The 21,890-nt window shown below is 43.3% G+C and overlaps 1 protein-coding gene across 1 annotated transcript; it reads right to left on the bottom strand.

Annotated features, from left to right (window-relative positions):
• Positions 1-356: 356 nt before the first annotated feature.
• ppl (periplakin) lies at positions 357-15,369 on the bottom strand. Its single transcript, XM_048990259.1, has 22 exons — positions 15,163-15,369; positions 11,368-11,467; positions 11,115-11,269; positions 10,288-10,408; positions 10,055-10,180; positions 9,859-9,900; positions 9,431-9,592; positions 9,234-9,341; positions 9,062-9,157; positions 8,116-8,238; positions 7,884-8,030; positions 7,542-7,693; positions 7,344-7,447; positions 6,406-6,563; positions 5,548-5,726; positions 5,324-5,462; positions 5,048-5,241; positions 4,420-4,570; positions 4,246-4,329; positions 3,968-4,084; positions 3,620-3,712; positions 357-3,527 (listed from the first exon to the last, which is right to left on the bottom strand). The coding sequence occupies exons 1-22, from the start codon at positions 15,210-15,212 to the stop codon at positions 861-863; spliced, it is 5,268 nt and encodes a 1,755-aa protein (XP_048846216.1). The 5' UTR covers positions 15,213-15,369; the 3' UTR covers positions 357-860.
• Positions 15,370-21,890: the final 6,521 nt, after the last annotated feature.

The following is a 21,890-nucleotide window of genomic DNA, read 5'->3' as shown; positions in this document are numbered from 1 at the left end:
ATGAGGTAGGTGTTCCTAATGAAGTGCTCAGTCAGTGTATATTCAGGTCCCTCGTCTGCTGTGTGTTTGTTTGCGTGTTCTCCTTGTGTTATGTTGGTTTTCTTCCAAAACAGATGCTTTTGGGTTAACTTGTGTCTCTAAATTACCCATAATGCCTGACAGTGACTGTGAGTGTTATGTGCCCTGCATATGTACTGATATTTTATCTACTGTGCTGCCCAGCCTTGTGCCCAATGCTGGCGGACCGACCAAGATAAATTAGAAGAAGGATGGATATATTGATAATACTTGCTATATACAGTTTTATTAATCTGTAAAAAGTGTTTCCTATCAGAATTTAAAACAAAAACAAGACATTTTTCCCCAAAATGACTAGTTTATTATTCTCATATGCAAAATATACTTCATAATGATATATCTGTTAATCCATGAGGTTTATAAATCGTGCCATGCATATAATTAATATTCATCCAGGAAGTTAATACATCAATATAGTACAGGTATCAGAGACTGGTTGTGCAGAGTTTCCCAATAAAAGACACAGAAGAAACAATTAAGAACCAATATCGGCTTCATTTGTTAGCAAAGCAAAAAAAAAAAACTGCCCAGTCCATTATGTTTAGTTTTGAGAATATATCTCAATTATCACATTAACAGGCCTTAACTGTATTTTGTATATTCATAATTTATGTCCTTAATTTAACCCAGAAGAGTTATGCCCCATAGAATAACAAGACATAAGAAAAGACACCCTTTTATGTATTTATGATTTTTTTCCCACTGTCAGCTCTTGCAATAAAATGGTATAATCCATGTGTTGAGACACTCTTAAAGGTACAGAATGTTCTTTCCTGTGTTGTTTACTTGTTTTTGCCTGCAAGCATTAAGCCAAACTCTTGGATGGTGATTTCTTTGTTTTGGTACTGCTGTAGCTGTTTGCTAGTGATGTTGCCAGACTTCAGGGCGTCGTCAATGGAGAACTTCTTCCCCGACTTTCTGTCGTGCAGCACCATGGACTCACCCTTTGGACCCTTGACGGAAATCTCCTCCCAATCACACTCCTGGCTCTGAAGGTTCACAAACATCTTCCACTCAATGAGGCCAGCACGATAGGCTTCTTCTGGCTTCATTTCTTTGCCTGTGTCTGGGTCGATGATGACTATAGAGCGTCTAAGGTGGCTTTCCCTCTGTTCTCTCTTGACTGCCATAGAAGAAAGATTTTTCTGGAGATTTTCAATTTCTCTGTCTTTTTCATTGGTGATGCTCTTCAGGTCTGCTAGCTCCTTCTGAAGTGAGGATATCCTCAGCTCAAGGTTCCTCCCACTCTCTAATGGAGCAAACTCTGTGATTTGCTTAGTCTCCTTGACTGTGATCTGGATTTCTGAATGCAGCCTTCGGATTTCATTCTGCAGTCGCTGGTTCTCCTGCTGCAGCCTGGCACTTTCATCCCGTATGTATTCTAGTTCCTTGGAGGATTTGGTGTTAGTGAACTCCATGTCAGATAATTTGGTTCTAATATCAATGAGCTGCTGGTCCAACTCGCGTCGCCTCTTTGTTTCATCGTCTAGAGTCCTGCGGAGCCTCTCGATCTCTAATTCAGCCTCAGGATCTCTCTCGACCTGGACCTTTTCTGTACGGACCACTTGTTCTTTGACTTCGGTTCTCTCCAAGGTTATCTGTTTTTGTTGCAAGACCTCAACCTCCTTCTCAAGCAGCATACGTTTGTGTTTCTCCTCCTCTAGCTGTACGTTGAGGATGGAATGTTCCTTTTCCTGTTGGGGATCTTGTTGAAGCACCACCTTCTGCTTCACTGTTACCTTCTCTCTCGTCTCCTTGTCTCTAAGTTCCAGCTCATTGAGACGGACCTTCAGCCTCTGGATCTCAAGCTCCGCCTCCCTCCGAACTCTTCGCTCACGCTCCAGCTCCTCCAGCTGAGCTTCTAGGTCAGACTTTTGATACTGGAGTTTTGTGAGCTCATCCTTAAGGTTGATCTTCTGCTTCTGTTCATTCAGGATATTTTGACTGAATGATTGACATTCAGCCTTCAGGTGTGGGTCTTCCTCCACTTTCACAACTTCCTGCTGGACATATTTTTCCCTGACCTGGGAAAGGTCTATCTTTTTAAGTCGGATCTTTTCTTCATTGCTGGCCCGCTCACTCTCCAATTCCAAACGCTTTTTCTGTTCCTCTGCAAGTTTCTTCTTGAGGGTCTCCACCTCCTCTTTGGTTTTGGGATCCTCACGATACTGAAGGACCTCATTCATGACCTCCTTCACTTGCACCTTGGGCTTAGTGTCCTTCCACATCTGAATCTCATCTTTCAGCTGTCGGATTTCTAATTCACTCTTTTCAATTTGGTGGGTTTTATCTACAATGGAATTCCTGAGTCTTTCCAGCTCCCTCTCAGTTTCTGGGTCTGTCTTGTATTTAATGACCTCTTTAATCATTTCCTGATACTCTATTTGTGGCCCTCTGTTTTGCAGCATAGCTAGTTCATCCTGAAGGCGCTTCAGCTGCAGTTCTGCATCCTTGTAGCGTCTCTGTTGTTCGATCAGTTCAAGACGCAGATTAGCCACCTCGTTCTCAGCCTTCGGATCAGGCCGGACAATCTCCCGCATTTTCTCCTGTACAATCACCTTCGACTTCTCTTCCTCCAGGCTTGTGATCTTCCTCTGAAAATCTGCTCTCTCTCTCTGCGAGGACCTGTTTTTCGCCTTTTCATCTTCATACTGGCGTCTTAGATTTTCAACCTCCCGTTCAAATGTGATGTCCTTTTCGACCTTCAGAACTTCTTTGATGGAGATCTTTTCCTCAGCCATGGACTTCTCCTTCTCCAGCCGCTTCAGCTTCTCTTGCAGGAAGCGCAGTTCATCCTCCAGGTGCTTTCGACTCTCAGTTTCCTTTTGCTTCCTCTCTAGAAGCAGCCGATACTCCGCCTCAAGCTGCGGGTCATTTTGCACCTTGATTATTTCCTCCTCCTTGATCACCTCCTGCTCTTTGGATTTCTGCTGTGCCAGCAGAGTGACTTCTTTCTGAATGTGTGTTATCTCACTTTCTCTGACTATCTTTTGCCTCCTGACGTCATCTAGTTCATCCCTCAGCTTTCGGACCTCCTCTTCCTGTGCCTTGTCCTTCTCAATGCGGAGAACCTCTTTTACGACATACTGTTGTGCGTCTTCGCTTTTCTCTCTCTCTACCCCACGCAGCTTCAGTCGAAGAGCGTCTAGCTCACTCTCCAGGGTCCTGGTTGTCCTTTGCTCATCATACAGTTTCTGCTGGACTTTATGCACTTCTTCGTTCAACTGTGGATCAGGGACCTTTTTAATCACTTCCGTCTTGACAATTGTGTCTTGGGGCTTTTGGCCCTCCAGCACATAAATGTCCGTTTGCATGGCCTGGATCTCCTTTTCAAGTTGCTCCCGTCTGTGAATCTCCTCTTCCAGCTGTTTCTTGATCCTCCAAGGTTCCTCTCCTGGGACTGATCTCACACTCTGGACATTCTGCTGAACTATGCACATTTCTGGTTGCTGTAACATAGCATCGAGGAAAGTGCCCTTTTAGCATTGTTACAGAGCTGCAGTTTTTCATTAGAGAGATGTAATTGAACAAATGAACTTACCTGGTTCATGATACCTTGCGCATATTCAAGGTTCTGGAGTCTTTGCTTGTTCACAGCATTTACCTCAGCGAATTTTGCTTCAATAGCAGATTCCTGTTAAAAAAAAAAATCCCACAATGTTGAATTTAAATGGTTTCTTGAAAGCTATGTGGCAGAACATATACAATAATATCTACAATGTATCTATCGACATACATATATGTGTGTCTGTACAAGCTATGGTACTGATGTTTATACTGTGATAAAAAGCTGAATGGTGAATTATACTTTATAATACTTTATAAAATGAATGCTGAGTCAGACTATTTTAAATTGAATGGTACGAAATTCATCGAGCGTTCCACAAACCTCGTGCTTTACTTTCAAGGCAGGTGACTCGAGTCTGCTCCTCTTATATGTCTGTGGGACTAAGCCATCTTCAAGGTCAAGAATAGACTTAAATTTCTCAGTTTCGGTTTCATAGTCCTGAAAGTCAAAGCCAAATTTATTTGTATAGCGCATTCTCATACACAAAGGTCACTCAAAAGCTTTACAGAAAATGCAATAAGAAATAACGTGCACGAAATAAAAACAGTCATGAGTAAAAGGAGTGGAATGAAGGAGTGGAATGAAAATGATTTAATTACCTTAATGGCTTGCTGGTACTGCTGTGCATTTCTTGAGATGTTGTTTAGGTCAGATTCTTTCCTCGCGATATCAGACAGCAGGTTCTGCAAAATTACACATATGAAGTTGTACCTACACTGGAGATACAGATGTGGTTCATAGCCAGAACACCACACTTTTGCTAAAGCACTTACTCTTTGGTTTTTCAGTTTTGCCTCCACTTGCTTGACGTCGTCAGTCTCCCTCGGCTCATAGTTTGGCACCCGCGAGAGCCAGCTGTTTAGGTTATCGTATTCCGTGCGGTAATTTCCATAAGAAGTCTTGGCTCTCTGCAGGTTCTGAGACCTACAAACATGCAAATTACAAAATGACTTAGGTTGCATATATTCACCCAAACACCCATCCATCCATCCACCTATTCACCCATCCATTTATCCATCCGTTCATTCATCTGTCTATCCAACCATCCATCCATCTGCCTATTCACCCATCCATTTATTCATCCGTTCATTCATCTATCTATCCAACCATCCATCATCTGCCTATTCACCCATCAATTTATCCATCCTTTCATTCATCTATCTATCCAACCACCCATCCATCCATCCGCCTATTCACCCATCCATTTATCCATCCTTTCATTCATCTATCTATCCAACCACCCATCCATCCAACCATCCACCTATTCACCCATCCATTTATCCATCCTTTCATTCATCCATCTATCCAACCACCCATGCATCCATCTTCCATGTAACCTATCACTAACTCTTCTTGGGTTAGAGCTACACATCTATTAAAACATTTCCAGTGTCCTGTCACCTGGCATCGATCTGTTGGCTCAGGTTGTCGTAACGCTTGCTGAGCTTGTTGACCTCGCTCTCCTGCCTCTCGATATCCGGAGAATGCTCCTGCACTTTGCTGGCCATGTCCACACAGCTGGCCTTGGCCGCCCTCAGGTTCTGCTCTGCCTCGGAGATCGTGGCTTTCTTCGCCTTCAGGTCGGAAGACATAGCCTGCGAAGGTGTTGGGATAATGGTGAGTGGAAGCAGAAGGGCATAGTTGTACAGACTCTTCCATGATGGAGGTCAAGCATACAAAGAGATCTTGCTGGGTCCTTTCCAGGGAGCTGGGATCCGATGGGGCCACTTCCTCCCTGGCCAGTTTGTTCTCATAATTGGCCAGGAGGGTCTTTCCATTCTGCAGAGAGTTCTCCAGAAGGTTGGATTTCTGAAGTCTTCAATGATTAAAAAAAAAAAGGAAGATCTTAGCGCCAGCAGTCTCCTAACTTAGATATCTGACACATTAAAAAACAAACATACCTATCCTCTGAGAGCCTGAGCAACACGTTGACCTTGTCGTTCTTGTTCTTCGCCTCGTCAATTTTGGTGTAGAGCTGTGGAGCACTGTTGCATTTGGGGTTGGAGGATAGGAACACCTCAGCCTCACGGACTTTAGAGGATTTCTCAGGCTCAATGTTTCGAACGGCAGCCTTAATGTCCTACAAAGCAAATATGGCATGTAACTGGCCCATTGGAATACATTTTATACATTCTAACACTGGAATATTACATGGACAAAAGTTGGGTGTTTATAATACAGAATAAAAGACTGAGCAACAATCATAGGAATGAACTGATGTTCATGAAATATTCAGAATCAGTAGAAATGCACTGGCTACTCTGGATTTATGGTGTATCAGTGCTCATAGGAGTTTTGCTTACACAAAAATATTCTGAGGGCAGAACAAAAAAAATTATTGATTCAGAGAGATAACCAATCAGATGTCTTGGTCCCACCTCCCTTAGTTGCTTGAGCCCATCTACTCTAGAAGTTGATTGGTTATCTCTATGAACCAATTATTTTTCGTTCTGCCCTCAGAACATATTTGTGTAAGTAAAACTCCCACAAGTTGTGAGCTTTCTTTATCGCCTCCCAGTGGCAGACACTGGTAGGTTGTCATCTTTCAGAGAAAGCTTTTTGACAGTTTTTGTTTGTCAATTTTTAAATGGAGTGGAGGACAAAGCAACTACCTTGGTGGGACTCTGATTACTGTTGAAAGGCAGCTAAAGGTGGATGTGAATGAGGAAGTAAATATTAATGCCACTTACTAAATAATGAATTAGAGTGTGGGGGAGGGGAGGGGAAGCGAGGGGAGGGGAGGGGAGGGGGGTATTTACCTTCAGATCTTGTAGTCGATCTGCACTGTCCTGTAATGGCCGGTTTTGCTCCAGTGGGGGGCGGACACGAGAGTAAAGGGCCTTCTCCTGTTTGTCCAGATCATTAACTACTTTATCCAGATTGGCCATCAGCTGGCGACACTGTTGTTCCTGTTTATCTGAAATGACCAATAGTACAACAGTTCACAATCCATGTTTTGGCACTGAAGTTTAAGATCCTCTACAAGCCTTTGATCAGACTTTAAGGGTATGGCTTAAAGTGGCAAGGAGTTTCACTGCTATGTCAACTCCACACCTCAACCAACTGGTCTCCACCTCTGTTTGCTGCTGTGCTGTGGTAACTCCCATCAAAAGATGTACTTATAAACAAGTACTCTGGCACTGCGACAAACAAGACCACATAGACAACGATCCCATTTGCTGAACTCGAGCTTTCATTTTTATTTCAGTAACACTTTACTAGTGGGGGCAAAAGCAACTTAGTAACTCAGTTACTACTCAACTACAAATCGTGAACAAATATAGTAACTGCATGAAATGCACAGACTGTTATGATTGATCAATGATGAACGAATATAGGATCATTACATAACTAACTTAGTTTCTGGTTAATTGATACATTAAGTAGGAGTGTACTAATACATTTGTACCCCCTTAAATAAAGTGCTAGCTTTATTTATTTTCATTTATTTAGCAGATGCTTTAGTCCAAAGCAAGAAAAGTGAAGATTGGAGATGAGGGTCAGCCGGTCCATGGAGCAAGTAGGATTAAGGGTCCTGTTCAAAGGACCAACAGAGACATCATTCTGCCAACCAGGGGATTTGAGCCCACAGCGTACTGATCACGGTCAGAGCCACATGCCCCCCCTTATTTATCTGTGTGTCTGTGTATCATTCCCTTGGAAGTACAGGTTGCGCGCAGAGCGCTTTAGGACATACCAGTGCCAGCTGAGCTATCCTTCCTGACGTCAGCAAGCCGCCTCTGGAGGGCACCCTTGCTGGACACAATGTTCTGCTTAACGGCCGCCTGCTGACTGGCAAGCCTGAAACCCAAAGTCGAGCATTAGCATTAGTAGCATCCAACAGAAGGCCGGAAGGCCCAAGCACCAACAACAGATGGAGGGCAGGAAGACCCACTTGTCAGAAACGCCGATGGCATCCGGATCGGTTGGAGGAATTACGAAGCACACTGCCGGACCAAACAGCTTATTGCCACCTTGGTCTTTGATATCCCACTTGCTGCCATTATTCCGGAGAAGGGTGTACTTCTCCCCGCGGGCAATCTGTCCCTGTGTAGATTATAAGTGTGAGACATGAGCACTCCGCTCGCAGGAAGACATCACCATGGAAACAAGCGAAGACACTCGCTACGGTGTTTGGAAAAAAAAAAAAGATAAATGTTTCAAAACAAAAAAGAAGCGGTAAGAATTCCATAGGGATGTAGGAGCCAGAAGGGGGGGGCGATGACAAATGCCTTACCCCCTCAGACTCGAAATCACAAAGAGCCTCCACTGGGAGGAGTTTCTGGGGGGTCTCCCTGCGGAACTTCAGAGGAAGAACCTGCTGACTCCTCTTCTGCAGGGCCTTCACACGGTCATCATAGTAGTCCATCGCTTTCGCCTGATCCTGCATGTACACATACAGTATTAGAAAGGCATCCACTGTGGAAGAATAGCCTTCTGGGAGCTGTCAGAGCCAGAGGTCAACTCACATCCAGACCCGAGATCAGACCCTCCAACTGGTACATGTCTTTGAAATCCGGGCTGTATTTCTGATTGACATCGGTGTCCATTCTCTTCAGCAGGTCCTGGGTGTCCCTGGCATCTTTTTGGAACTGCAAAAAAATGTTTCATAATTAAAACGAAATAATTTAAAAACGCTACCATGATGTTTTATATCACCATAGAAATATATTAGTGAAGATTACTGCAAGACCTCGGTGTGTTTGAAAAGGTTACGTATCACCTAATATGTGAAACAAGCTATCAAAATCTTTCCCCACCCTTAATAATTGAAATAGTGTCACAAATAACCCACATAGGCTGGTCTGGTAATGTTCACAACATCAAAAGACCGTTTTTCAAATCACTGAGTGCCAATTAATCTGTGAAGCATGAGAGCTCATTCCCTCATAATTAAAAAATCAGGTCCCATTTTCAGCAATAATTCCTCAGTGTTAAAAATGTTTCCAAATTTTTTTTTTTAAAGTTCATAATACATTATTGTTCTCCCTACATTCATATCCCTGCAGAAAATAAGAAAAGCAGCAGTGATCCTTGCCTCTATATGTGTACTTTCTTTCTTTATCATTTCTGATGTCAAAAGTGTTCATTTCTAGGCTGATGATTTAAGCAGCCTGGTATGATTTACACAGCAAGGAATGTTAGTATCCTACTCCATGAAATACACCACACGGTCTAAGGACATAATAGTAGCATTTGTTTCAACAGTAACCAGTGCCGAAATTTTGGAGGTAGCGTGTGCCAGTTCAAATGCCATGGCTGGTAGAGTGATGTCACCGTTTGGTCTTTGTGCAAGGCCCTTAACCCCAGCTGCTCCAAGGACCATGATGACCATGACTGCATGTTGCCTTGGATAATGTACATGCAGTATGGTAACCTAATTCCTGTGAAAAACAATGATGTTGCCGCACTCACTTTGTGGTAGTTGTCCATGTTCTTCAGGTGGGTTTCCTCGCAGATCAGCAGGTTGAGATACTGTTTCCAGTCGGCATTGACCGCCTCCATATGGGCCTTAAAGGGGGGGATTTCCACACATGTCACCTCTGAAGCCATCGAAAGCGAAACCGGCGCCCCACGGGGCATCTACCTCGATGACGTTCTTCCCAGGGTGGTTTGAGGCGATGAGTTTCTCTCCATCTTCATTCAGCTTGGAGACAGATGCTTCCTTAGACTCCAGGCTCTTGCTGATCAGGTTCTGTTGGGGATGTAAATGATGCATAACGGATCTTTTCAGGCAGACACGCCGAAGGATATCAGGGGCGAGGCTCCGGATGCGCGACTCGCCTCGTACTGCCTCTGGCGTGACGGGTAGTCTAGGTTGGCATCGCTCCAGTCATAGTTGATGCGCTCCTCAGTCTGCTGGTCCAGCCAGTAGAGTTCGTTGGTACAGCGTTGCATGTAGTCCCTCAGACTCAGGAGGTCCTGCTGCCGCTGCAGAGAAGTGTCCTGGGGGGGGGGGGGGGGGGGGTCATTAGCCCTTTTATTACCACTTTCCCACTTCAATGGCATCTGTCATATTACCAGTTTGCCCAGACTGATTTTCAAATACTAATTTAACAGCGGACTGATTTAATGACTCTGCCCCCAAGATGACGTCAGCCATCTAGTCTGCACTGCACTGCCCGCCCCCTTCCCCAGCACTTCCTGTTCACTGCAGTGTTCAGGTAAATCTGTGTTTGCATATGAAAACGTGCAGAGGATTCAGCTCATACCAGCAGCTTTTTATACTTCGGTATCAGGACGCTGTTATACCCCTGAAAAAAGAAAAGAGTACAGACAGGAAGTTATGGTAGAATTAAATCCTGCACTGTGAAGAAATATGCGAGTCTTTTGCTTCCTGGTAACATTTGTGTCATTGCAGAGTGCCTAAGTACAAGCCACTCGTAACCTCGCGCACCATCCACTTACCTTGTCGTTGCCATCGGTTATGTGTGGACCAAGGGCTTCCACTTCGCTGTGGAAGATGTTGTGCTCCTCAACTTCATCCTCGACCGAGGGCAGGTCATTTCCGAATCCCTTGTTGTTCAGGTTCCTCTGTTGAGCGGAACGGACACGTTGAGGTCCCGGGTGTCTGAGCAGCAGGTACCGTGCTTTCCGAGAGAAGGCTGCTGACAGGTGGGTAACCGAGAAAAGGTCCTGACCTGCTTCTCGTCGATAACCTGCCCCCAGTCCACAGTGGGCAGACCCTCTGAGCGGGTGAGTTGGTAGATCCTCGAATGTTCTTCACGCAGTTTATTCACTCTGGCCCGGAGCTGTTTCACACTTTAAGAAAAGACCAAGGTTGGCACATTAAGATCCTTGCCACTGGTTCTTCAGGTTGGTGAACTTAATCAAACAGCAGACACTCCTACTCTTTCCACAGCCTATTTCTGACCCTTAGTAATCCAGACAAATAGTAAATATAATCTTAAAACTGACAACGTTCAATTATCATCATGTAAAAATGGTTTAATCTAGACCAGGGGTGTCAAACTCCAGTCCTGGGGGGCCAGAGCCCCATGTATTTTTGGAATTCCCCTCATTTAACGCTCCTGATTCGGCTCCTTGTGCTAATTACCATACAGCTCCTGAGCTGAATCATTTGTGGTGGAACAGGGAAAGAGCTAAATTACACAGGGCTCCAGCCCCCCAGGACTGGAGTCTGACACCCCTGATGTAGATGTTGCTTACATTAAGGCTACACTAATAATTTTCAACCGATAATAATGACACAGCGATAAATGTATTGGGGTCATATTTTTTGGTAAAACAGCAGCCAATCAATGCATTCCTTTTATGAATCACATTAATTTAAATAATATAAACACTTAATATTTGTAATTACAACACTTCCTGTTCTTATCTGCAGAATCCCCCTTCTGAGCGTCTGGAAGCACACAATAACTTGTAAGCATAAAGAGTTTTGCTGGTGTGTTTCCCTTCTCCGTGCACAGTGCACAGCTCCCTCGGGAGAATCCGGCTCACGTACTCCTGCTGGATCATCTCAGCCTGCGGATGCTGGAGACGCCCGGCGTTGGAGGCGTCATCGTCCAGCGAGTCCAGCAGGTCCAGGGAGTTCTGGATCTTCTTGTTGGTCTCATCCTGATACAGAAACGTCTTGCCCTCGTTGATCTTGTTGACATCCTGCCGGACAGAAACGCCCCAGAAGTGATGCAAGGGAGATAAAGGGACCCCCCGAGGACAGGAAGGACACAGAGAGCGCCCTGGACCCACGTACGTACCTTTTTCAGGTTCTGGTCAACATCATAGATGTTCTTCTCCACTTTGTCAGCATTTCTCTGCAGTCTCTCAATTAGTGCAGACAACTCAGTGTTGGGCACCCTATAGAGAAAGAGGTTAATCATTAAATGTATCAGGGTTAGCGACTTCGGTTAGCTGGCTGGAGTGAGATTTTCAATTCGAGACAAGTCTGCACACACATGCACACGCATTATGGTCTGTAGGGTTTGCAATCTACCCCAAAGGTTTTGATGTAGCTCATTATAGGTTTATAATGGATTAATATAGATTTGCTATAAGATGCCTGGCGTGAGCGTGAGAGTCTGAAAGCGTGACTGTCACGCCAAATGTGTGAGAGTTGGCAAACCTGCTGCGTGTGCATGTGTGTACCTGCTGGGCGATTCACAGTGATCTGGCCGGTGGCTTACAGTACACACTGTAAGGCTATCACGCACTTTATACGGCAGGTGTTAATTTGTTTCGACCTCACAATACAGCGTGCTTTGTCATGTCAATAGTGATTAGGCTGGACTTCGTTACTTCTATGCAGAGACCATACCTCGGGACAATAAGTGTAACAGACTTTGTCTTTTACAGTATTAGCAGGCTCGGTCACATAAGCATACGATCGCATAGATCGCTACACACAGACATTTTGATAACTATAACATTTTTGGAATGATTAAGTAAGTTAAATATGTATATAAATCACGATAGAGAAATGTATTTCTTTTATCGCTGACTGTGTTTATAAGTATAAATATAGTTGCATTACATATTAGAGAATTTCACCAGCAGCTTGCGAACACGCTGATTAGACGTAAGTTACCCAGTGTGGGAAATAGCTAGTATTAGCCGAGATGCGAGCAAGACAAGACATGATCAGAATGTCTGTGACACTCTGATTTATTTTCAGGGTTTTTTTCACAGGTGCATACCTGTCCCTAAGACTCAGGCTGTGTCATATTTGTAATCCTGAACTGGTGTGTTACATAACTGTGCCACGAATACACAGTGAGCTGCGATTACAGCGTTTTATTTTTGTATTTAGTCTATTTATATTAATTAGTCATCTCCATTCACATAATTTAATGTTATATTTCTGGCTAACTAAAATATCACCAATATAAACCACGTTAGTTCGTTCAATCGGCAAAGTTAAGGCAATGGCTAGACCCTTATTCTAAGTTAATATAAAGTTTTCTCTCGAACGGGGTGGCGGCTTCTTGCGTCCCAAATAAAAGAACTAGAGACGGGACGTGTGAACAGGTTTGTCTAGTTAGCTGTTATCTGCACGGCCAGCCTGGCCTTACAACAATAGCTAAAGCATAAAAGACAAGTGGGAACAAACGAGAGTTTGTGGAAGCCACTCGGTTACAGAAACCAGTCGAGTCAAGCCGACTTAAAGGGACAGCAGCGGCGCACAAACATATTATTTTCAGAGGTGGAAATTTCAGGTCCAGAAAATAAAAATCCTGACCAGGATTTTGTTTCAACCAACCAGTTCAGTATGAAGAGTCACTGTCACAGAATACTGAGCTGGTTGGTCAAAACAAAATCACGGTCTGGATTTATACTTTCTGGACCTGAAATTTCGACCTCTGGTCATTTTTTTCTCGTACAACTTTATATTTTGAAGAAGTAATTCCCAGGTTTAATAGCTTTGGCATAATGTGCAATAGTGAGGCTCCTCTAGGGACCTTTTGATCTGAAGTACAGTTTCGTAAAACTAGTATATTGTCGGTCGATGATGTAGATCATAACAGCAATTTTTAAAAGTGTATTAAAGTAAACAGCTGTCAGCCTCATAGTGAGAAATTGTGTTGCTAGCGCTGTCTGCCTGGGGGGAGGGGGGTCCATGTAGCACTGCCTTTTAGCATTTCACATATTCACTTGATTATTCACAAAACCTCAGAAACGATGTCAGCGTCGCTGTCCGGACGGTGTTTTTAACCACTAACAGCAGCGAAAACTACACTTTGCCCATTTTGACATAAGTAGACACCCCTATTCAGGTCAGTATACTCCCTCACGATCTTTGCATTGGGTTTGTGCCAATATTTGGACACGATTTAATAATATCAATAGTCATGCTTAAAGCTACAGATAGAGACGCGTGTCCCCATCTGCTCAGTATGAACATTTTGTCATTTTTACAAATTGCCAGCATTCCAAACGTGTTCATGAATGGCTAGACAGCAGTGCAGAATATTCAGGCGTGAGTACAGTCTTGCAAAACATTTCAATGATGTCGTCAGTAGGTGGCCTTATATTCAAATATAAGTTTAAAGTTAAGAGAAAAAAGTGACATGCCAACCTACACTGGTAATAATTTGGAAGCGATATAACCATTTTATTTGTTCATTTTAACAAACGATACAAATAACACTAATACATGTATTTATCGTTGTTCACCTCATCTTTACGTAATGCAAAGAAAAACACAGTATATTTTGATTGCGTTTAACTGTAATTAAACACTCCATCGTTCTATACCAGTGGTTTTCAAACATCACATAAAAAAATTTTCAAACGCACTGCTAAAATTTATCTGGGGGGGGAGGGGGGCATATTCTTGCGATCATGTACATCTGTGATTCTTGCTGAAATAGTAAGAGCTACATTAAATCAACCAACGTATTTTTGAATTAAAGTTCCCTTTACAACAAAAGTTACTAGGCCTACTTTTAGCTAAGCCTATAATTTCATTTATCTAAGTGGAATACATCGTGGTTTGCATACTGTCATCGTTGGCTGTTTTCTGCTTAATAATTGTTGTAAATTTGAAACCTAGTTAAAATCGAAATTAAAAGTTTCAGTTCAGGTAACGGTCGCGTTTTTATGGGCATAAACATGTCTGTATATTACACAATTACCCATATATGTAATATTAGCGCAGGTGAGATTCTACACTCGTTTCATCTCGAGTCCTTTGAGACTTTCGTGACTGAAACAAAAAGAGTGTTTTGTATTGGTGCAGATGTAAAGGCGGGGTGGAGAACATCTTCATTGCTAAGATTCCCTGGAAGCTCTCGCCCGTCAAAAAAAAAAATAAAAAAAAAATACTGGCCATTGCGCAAAACCCGATCATTCAGTTAAACTTAAACAACTATACTGTATGCAATGTAAGATACAATGCCTGATGTCTAAAACGCCAAAGTGAGATATGTGGATTAGCTTAAATATAATTTACAAGGTCTGGAAAAAAGTGCATTAGTTGTTCATTGCTATTTCCATGACTTTAGCGCCCCTGTTTATTCTTAGGTGTAAATTCTTTCGCGATAGTTCACTCTTAAGTAATAATGCACCTCCCGGAACCACAATTTCACCACTGTTTGAAATAGACCCAACTAGTTTTGCTGGGTAGTTTAATTTAGCACAAAAATCAAGGAAAGTGGCATCTTTATTTCTTAACAATTTAATGCGTATGGTCAGACAATTTCTAATATGACCTAGGCGTGTCGCTCGTCCCATGAAAAACAAAAAGGTGAAGTGTCCCTTAAGGCAAAACGGCATTTGAGCTGGGTGGGTGCAATAAACATCGCATCTTCTTGTTTGCTGAGCGGTCTACTGTGAGTGTATGTGTGAGTGTACGTGTGTGTGTTTTATTAGCCTACTAATTATTATTCATTAAGACACACCCATCAGGTGAAACATACATGTTTACCGCAATAACAAATGTCAAAAGCAAGAGTATCCCGAAGTCGGTTTACATTTAGAAATACACGTCTGCGAGCATACCAAGACTCCGAGATCAAGTGAAACCACATAAGAATGTAACCAAGCAGCGCACTTACTTTTTGGACGTGATTGTCACGCTCTTCTTGCCGCTCTTCTTCGAGAACATCGCGGCTGCTTCACTTTCTCTGCAGCGCTTGTCCTTTTGGCGGAGGGTGGAACAATCCCGTACAGTTCCTCTAATGTCCCGACAGGGTGTTTGGGGACTTTTTTTCCAAGTCTTGTAAGATCTCACGGTAAATGCAACCAGCGCGATTCACCAGCCGACTGATCTCCTGCGCTGTCTCCTGCGTGGATTCTCTAATATAATACGAGCCCTATTCCACCCTTAAGGGTGGTGCCCATCTGTAGCCTATCATCTCCTGGGCGTGGATCATAGCTGGGACTGACAACTTTCTGCTCTCCTCTGCTGACAGCCCAGCCGTGGAAAAAGTTTCTAGGCAGTAGTTACGGGGCCGTAAACTGAAGTGTAACAGGATTATGTGAATAGGATTGGAAAAAATATTTGTTTATTTATATAAAAATAATATATATATATATATTTTTTTTTTTTTTTACCGTTAGTCATATGAAGAATAGGCCTACAACATCACAGAATATCACAGGTCTCTGATGTATCTGATTTAAAAATATTTTAAATAAACCATTCTTGTGGTGATAGACACTCTACCGTGTTCGCTAATAGAAAATAAAACACTGCCGTGAGCATAAAAAAACGAGTTTCTGAGCGTGTTCTGAACTTATATTAATTTATGTGAAGTGAGGACGTCAGACTCACCCAAACTTACAGTACGTGGGTACGATGAAAAAAAATGTATGGCATGTTAAGCTTATCCTTCGGGATATATATCTTGCAGTTCATATCGTGATTTTTTTACAGACTTTTAGTGTTTAGAGTCCACAGTTTTGACATTTATTTATAACATTTTCTGTGTTATTGCTCCATTCATCCACCTTTCTAACTGCTCTGACGCCAGTCAGAATGATATGGATCCTGTGTCAGGCAGCATTGGCCGTATCAGGGCTCCACCCTGCATGGGTGGCTGCTCCATCACTCCGCAAACACCACCGGAGACTTAGAGATGGCGTGCATGTGTGTGAATCCTCCAGTGTGCCACGCCCCCTCGCCCCCTCCTGTGGAATCCCTGTGTTGCCAGCTGTTTCTCGTAGTTGTCTATTAGTCCTGTGTATTAAAGTCTGAGTATGTTTCCCTAGTCCTGTCACTGACATTGCGCTGTCGTTATATGTGTCTGCCTGTATTTTCCTCGATTAAACACCGTATTCACCCGACTCCTCGATCCCTGTTCCTGCTTCCTCAGTACATGCCCCGGCGCCACATGACAGTGGGAACCTACATGACATGGAGAAAACGTGCAATCTCCGCATCTGTGCTATCCATGGTCAGTGTGTAGTTCAGTGGGCTAAGCCTCTGTGCTTGTGATCAGAAGGTCATCAGTTCAAGCCTCAGCACATCTGTGGGTCCTTGAGCAAGGCTCCCTGGGTGCTGCTATGGGTGGCTGCCCCTTGTGGCCAGCCTGCTGTCACCTATACAGAGAAAGTGCAGGGAGGCACCTCCCCGTGGAGATCAATAATGTATCAATTACTATTAAACTCAAATCTTGCATTATTTCTCCAACAATGGATGTTTGGTTGTTTCTTTTTTATCATCCATCCATCGATTCATCCATCCATCCATCTTCCAACCACTCCAGGACAGGGTCATGGAGTGGGGCCTGGACCTGATCCCAGGCAGTACAGGGCAGAAGAACAGCCAGAGCAGGATGCCAGTCCATCACAGGGCACATACAGTCAAAAGTTTAGACACCATGCTGCCTACAAAGGAAAGTGTCACATCACATGACCTGGCCACCTGACCTAATCACAGTAGAAATTGTTTTTGAGGAGGGTTTTTTAGAATTTTAGAATTTAGTGGTCAGTGGTCATTGTTGACACACCACAGTACACAGGGCACAACAACGAAATTGTTTGACCAGTTTGACGAGTTTGACCAGGGAGTTAAGAAAAAGTGGCCACCGAGTGCTTAGAATAAATGTGGGAGCTCCTTCAGGGCAGCTGGAAAAGCATCACAAGAAGCCACCTCATGACACTGGCATGGATGTGACAGTAGAGTCAGTCAGTCCCTGGAGCCATTGGGGGTTAATTAAGGGCCTTGCTCAAGGGCCCAATGGTGGGATCACTCAGCCTACCATGGGATTTGAACTGGCAACCTTCTGAGTCCCAACCCACAGAACTACGTCCCCAACAATTTTTTTTGTTCAGTGCATAATCCATATATGTTGTTTTTATAGTTTTGATGTCATTATTCTAAATTCATAATTATTCTAAAATCCAGAGAATAGTACAAATGAACCTTTCTGTGGGTAGGTGTGTCCAAACTTGTGAACAGTACTGTACAATCACACACTGCCTGACACAGGTTCCAAGTAACTCTGACCGGCGTAAGCAGTTAAAAGATGGATGAACTGAGTAATATCACAGAAAATATTATAAATAAATGTTAAAACTGTGAACTCTAAACACTAAAAATCTGTAAAAATCACGATATGAACTGCTAGACATATATCCCAAATATGCACGATCAGTTATGCACTATGTGCAATTGTGCATATTGAGTAATAAACACATATTAGTTATTCCGTAGAATGATCATAACCATAATACCATAACCAGTGAAATGCAAATTAAACACCCAAACATGACGTAGATTGCCTAATAGATTGCCCTTCCCCCCACACACCCCCGACTCCTCCTATAGAAGGAATGCTGTTCAGGGATCCTGCCACAAACCAATGAAACCAATGAGAATATGAAATACCTTGTCCTGACTATAGAATCCTTATGCATGATTTCCGGGGGACCCCTCCCTGCACGTAATGGAGCGTGGGAGGTGTAGGGTATGTGTACTTCAGACCCCTCCCACACCAGTGAGACAGGTCCAACCTGCCCACGCACCGCCACTGACTGAGTGACTGACAACTGCCGCAGTGGCAGGAAGCCCCACCCTCACGGTCAGCCTTTGATTAGCCCAGATTATTACCGCAGGTCAAACCCCCCGAGGACTGTAGTGGTATAGTCTGTTACCACGGTTACTCTGTACTAGGAACTCATCATTGCTGTTCCTGTATTTATCTGAGCAAAGGATTCATGTTTTTTTTTGTTTGCTTGTTTTTCTTTTTATTATTATTATTATTATTATTATTATTATTATTTTGCCAGCCTGACTTTATTGAGTCTTTTAAATGATTTTATTACATATTGCAGATATTCAATCACTGGTAGTAAGGGTTCGATTGGTTATTAGTATGGTCACTTCCAAACACTCAGAGATATCGTCCTTTACGTGGCTGGAATGCTTAGCAGTTTTCAACAGAAATTCAGAAATTGTCATCGGTCATAAAGGAGTAAAATGTAAAGTATCCATGTTAAAAATGTCTGAAATGTTTTGTTTTTTTTTTCGGTGGAATGTAAGCAAAAAGAAAAAAAAAGACTGAAAGAAATATTCGAATGAAAAAAAGCCGCGTTTTACGTGTTTGTTGTGTCCGTTTAGGATCCTAGTGCCACTCAGTATTCAAAAGGCCTGGAAACCACTCAAACAAATCCTCCGACCACCAAAAAGGAAATGAGTGAAAGGAACCGAGAGGAACGGAACAAATGAGAACTTATGACTCACGGGGATCTGAGGGTATTGAAATGGATGGAAACAATTAACAATGCGGTGCACTCTGGTGAGCAGGCCTCAGTTCCAAATGCAGTAACTCAAGTTATAAAGCACAAGGCAGCTTAGTAGCCCAAAACTGAGTATAAGAGGAAATGTATGGGCCACCGCTTAAGTAATACAAGCTATACAGCCAAATAGCCTTATATGCCAAGGTTATTTTGGAGAGATGTTTTCCAATGTGAAGAATTAGGATTTTACTCTTAGGGGCAGTTATGGCTGACAAGAAAGAAACAGCTCAACTGGTAGCTTCAGTTTTCAACTTGCATGACATGAAAGTACCGGCGCGCCACCTCCCCCCCTCATCTAATCCTTACCCCCCCCCCATCTCTAGTCCCCCCTACTGTATAGGCTTAGGTGGTATATTATCCAATTTTTCATACCGTGATACAGTTCATGCATTTTACTGCGGTATTCTGCATGATAATCTTTCCCCACGATTTTGGCAAACAGTTTTTAGTAGATCAAGTGTCTGCAGCCACTTTTTTTGCTCCTTTGCTAATACAGAAATCTTCATGTATACAGTGATTTATGAGATGGAAATAAGGCTAAATCCATGATCCTAAGACCCGAATCCTTTTTGGTCACCCTTCCTTCGCTTGTCACTATGAAACTTTCTTCAATTTCTGTACCGTTTGTCTCAAAATTTGGACCGGTCCAGATCCTTACCCATGCAACGTGTCTTTAAAATTTTAAAAAGATCACACTGACCTATCTAATCTAACTATCACACTAATGAGAAAATGACTGAAGAGGCAGTGGACAGTCCTAAAACAGTATATATTCCACATTTCGGGGAATAGAGTGACACTAGCCAACAAAAAAACTATTCATATTTTGAAGGTTACATAATATTTCTGCTCTACATACAAATTCCGTGAAGAATGAAATTCTGTGTTCATTCCACAGGCTGTGTGGAATTTCATATGTGTGGCGTTCTGTACTCATTAGCATTATGTGTCCTGTGGAATGTCATACATGTGCAGTCGTGTCTTTATCAGTATTATGTATGGAATTTCATACTGTTACAATGGGACATGATTGACAGTCCACTAGGTATCTACAGGTCAATAGGAAACTTTTTTTGTGAAATGAACTAAACACACAAAACTAAAAAGGCTAAGCAAAGGTAAGCAGGCAGCAGTGGAACGAAGTAGGACTTCAACCAGAAACAAAGGAAAACAGATCAAGGATTCAGACTTAGGACAGGGATTAGCACAGGTAGGCATCTGACAAAGAGCACGGGCCAACACAGGCAAACAGCTACAACAGAGGGAACAGGGAACAGGCAGGGAATAATATGCATAAGTAACAAGGCACAGATTCGGACCATTAACAGTTAACTAAACAGTATGGACTAAGAGTTACAAGGAATAGGTGAGGGTCATTAACAATCGTTGAGCAATAAGGACTGGAAAATCAGGAGATACAGGGATTACCGGACACAGGCGGGGATAACCAGTAACAATGACAGAAGAACAAGGACCAATACTGTAGTACATAAACACAAGGAACTTGATAAACTCTGACGACAACAGATGTGGGCACAAATACCGAAACGTCCGCAGATGTCAAAATCGTAGCAGTTTGGATACGGCCAATGAAGTTACACACTCAGATCGCTCAGGGAACGGGGAGTACAATGGGGGCTGTGAGTGGTGGGGGGGGGGTAAATTGAGGGGAACACAGGGTACAGAACGGGATGGCTAGCAACACCCACTGCTCAAATAGGGAACTTGGGGAAATTTCAGACAGAGTGGAACGAGATAGGGACAGATTCTGGCACATAAATGTTGAGTTCTGTGTAGATCAGTAATATATGTTCCGTGTCCATCCAACTTTCACCCACTTATCCTGGTCTGGATCGCAGGGGGGATTGGAGCCTATGCCAAGCAGCACAGGACACAAAGCTGGGGTACACACTGGATGGGCTCTCAGCATAGGGCACTCATTCACACACTCAAACATTATGCAGCATTTACAAATAGCTTTTAACCTAACTGCATGCCTTTGGAGCGTGGGAGTAAACAGGAGAACAAGCAAATCCAGAGTTCGAACTGCCAAACCTGGAGGTATGAGGTGAGAGCGCAGCTCTCTGAGTCACCATGGGAGCCCTGAGTGGAGTCGTGACTCATCTTAAATATTCAATGAATTGACCATCCATCCACCCGTCTGTGTTCTATATTCACTTGTTCTATGCAGGATCACAGGGGTCTGAAGCCTTTGCCAGAAGCTACAGATGCAAAGCAGGGAATCACCCACAGGCACAAGCCCATTGCAGGTGTCCCAGAATTGTGTTCATATGTTTGTATTTTCATTTATCTCATTGCCTTGTTTCTGCATATTTACTCTCCATAAACGCATCCAGTACATAGGGATAGCGAACCTGGAGCCCATCCCAGAAAGCAAAGGGCATAAGACTGGGGAAGACCCCCGAATACCACTGCATCACCGGACACACGCTCACACCACTCCACATAACTGCATGATTTTGGACTGTGAGTAGGGAACTGTAGCACCCAGGAGCTACACAGAGGGAGGAGGGGTGCATATAACACGCAGATGGGATTCAAACCCACAACCTTGGAGATATGGGATTACAGTGATAAACAATGTGCTTTTTGTTAATTTTATTTAACTCTTCAATGACTGAATATTTGCTAATAAATATCAAGGTGTGTGCATGTATGTATGTGAGTGTGTGAGTGTATTAATGACCTTGGGTAAGATCACTGCTATAACAAAGGACGCATACTGACACCTGCGTGAATATGTGCAGTGTGGCTGTGTGCAGAACCCCTGTTTGTCAGGGGCTCCTGGGTGACTCTGCAAGCTCAGCCATCAGGGGCACTGCCTCTCATTCAGAGCTGCAGCGGAGGATGACCAACTAATGCTAGTGACGCACTAATAAGTCTGCAGAAAATCAGTACCAGCTGGGAAGAATATTTAGGGGAGACACACTCGCAGCTCCAAATGTCTGAGGTCGGCTTCTTCTGACAAACCGTCATTCTGACAAACCTTGTTAATGAGATACAATGGGGTCCCTCTGCA

This window comes from Brienomyrus brachyistius, chromosome 22 (genome assembly GCF_023856365.1).
Source record: "Brienomyrus brachyistius isolate T26 chromosome 22, BBRACH_0.4, whole genome shotgun sequence".
In the NCBI taxonomy this organism is placed as follows: domain Eukaryota; kingdom Metazoa; phylum Chordata; class Actinopteri; order Osteoglossiformes; family Mormyridae; genus Brienomyrus; species Brienomyrus brachyistius.
This window is presented reverse-complemented; position numbering and strand designations above follow the sequence as displayed.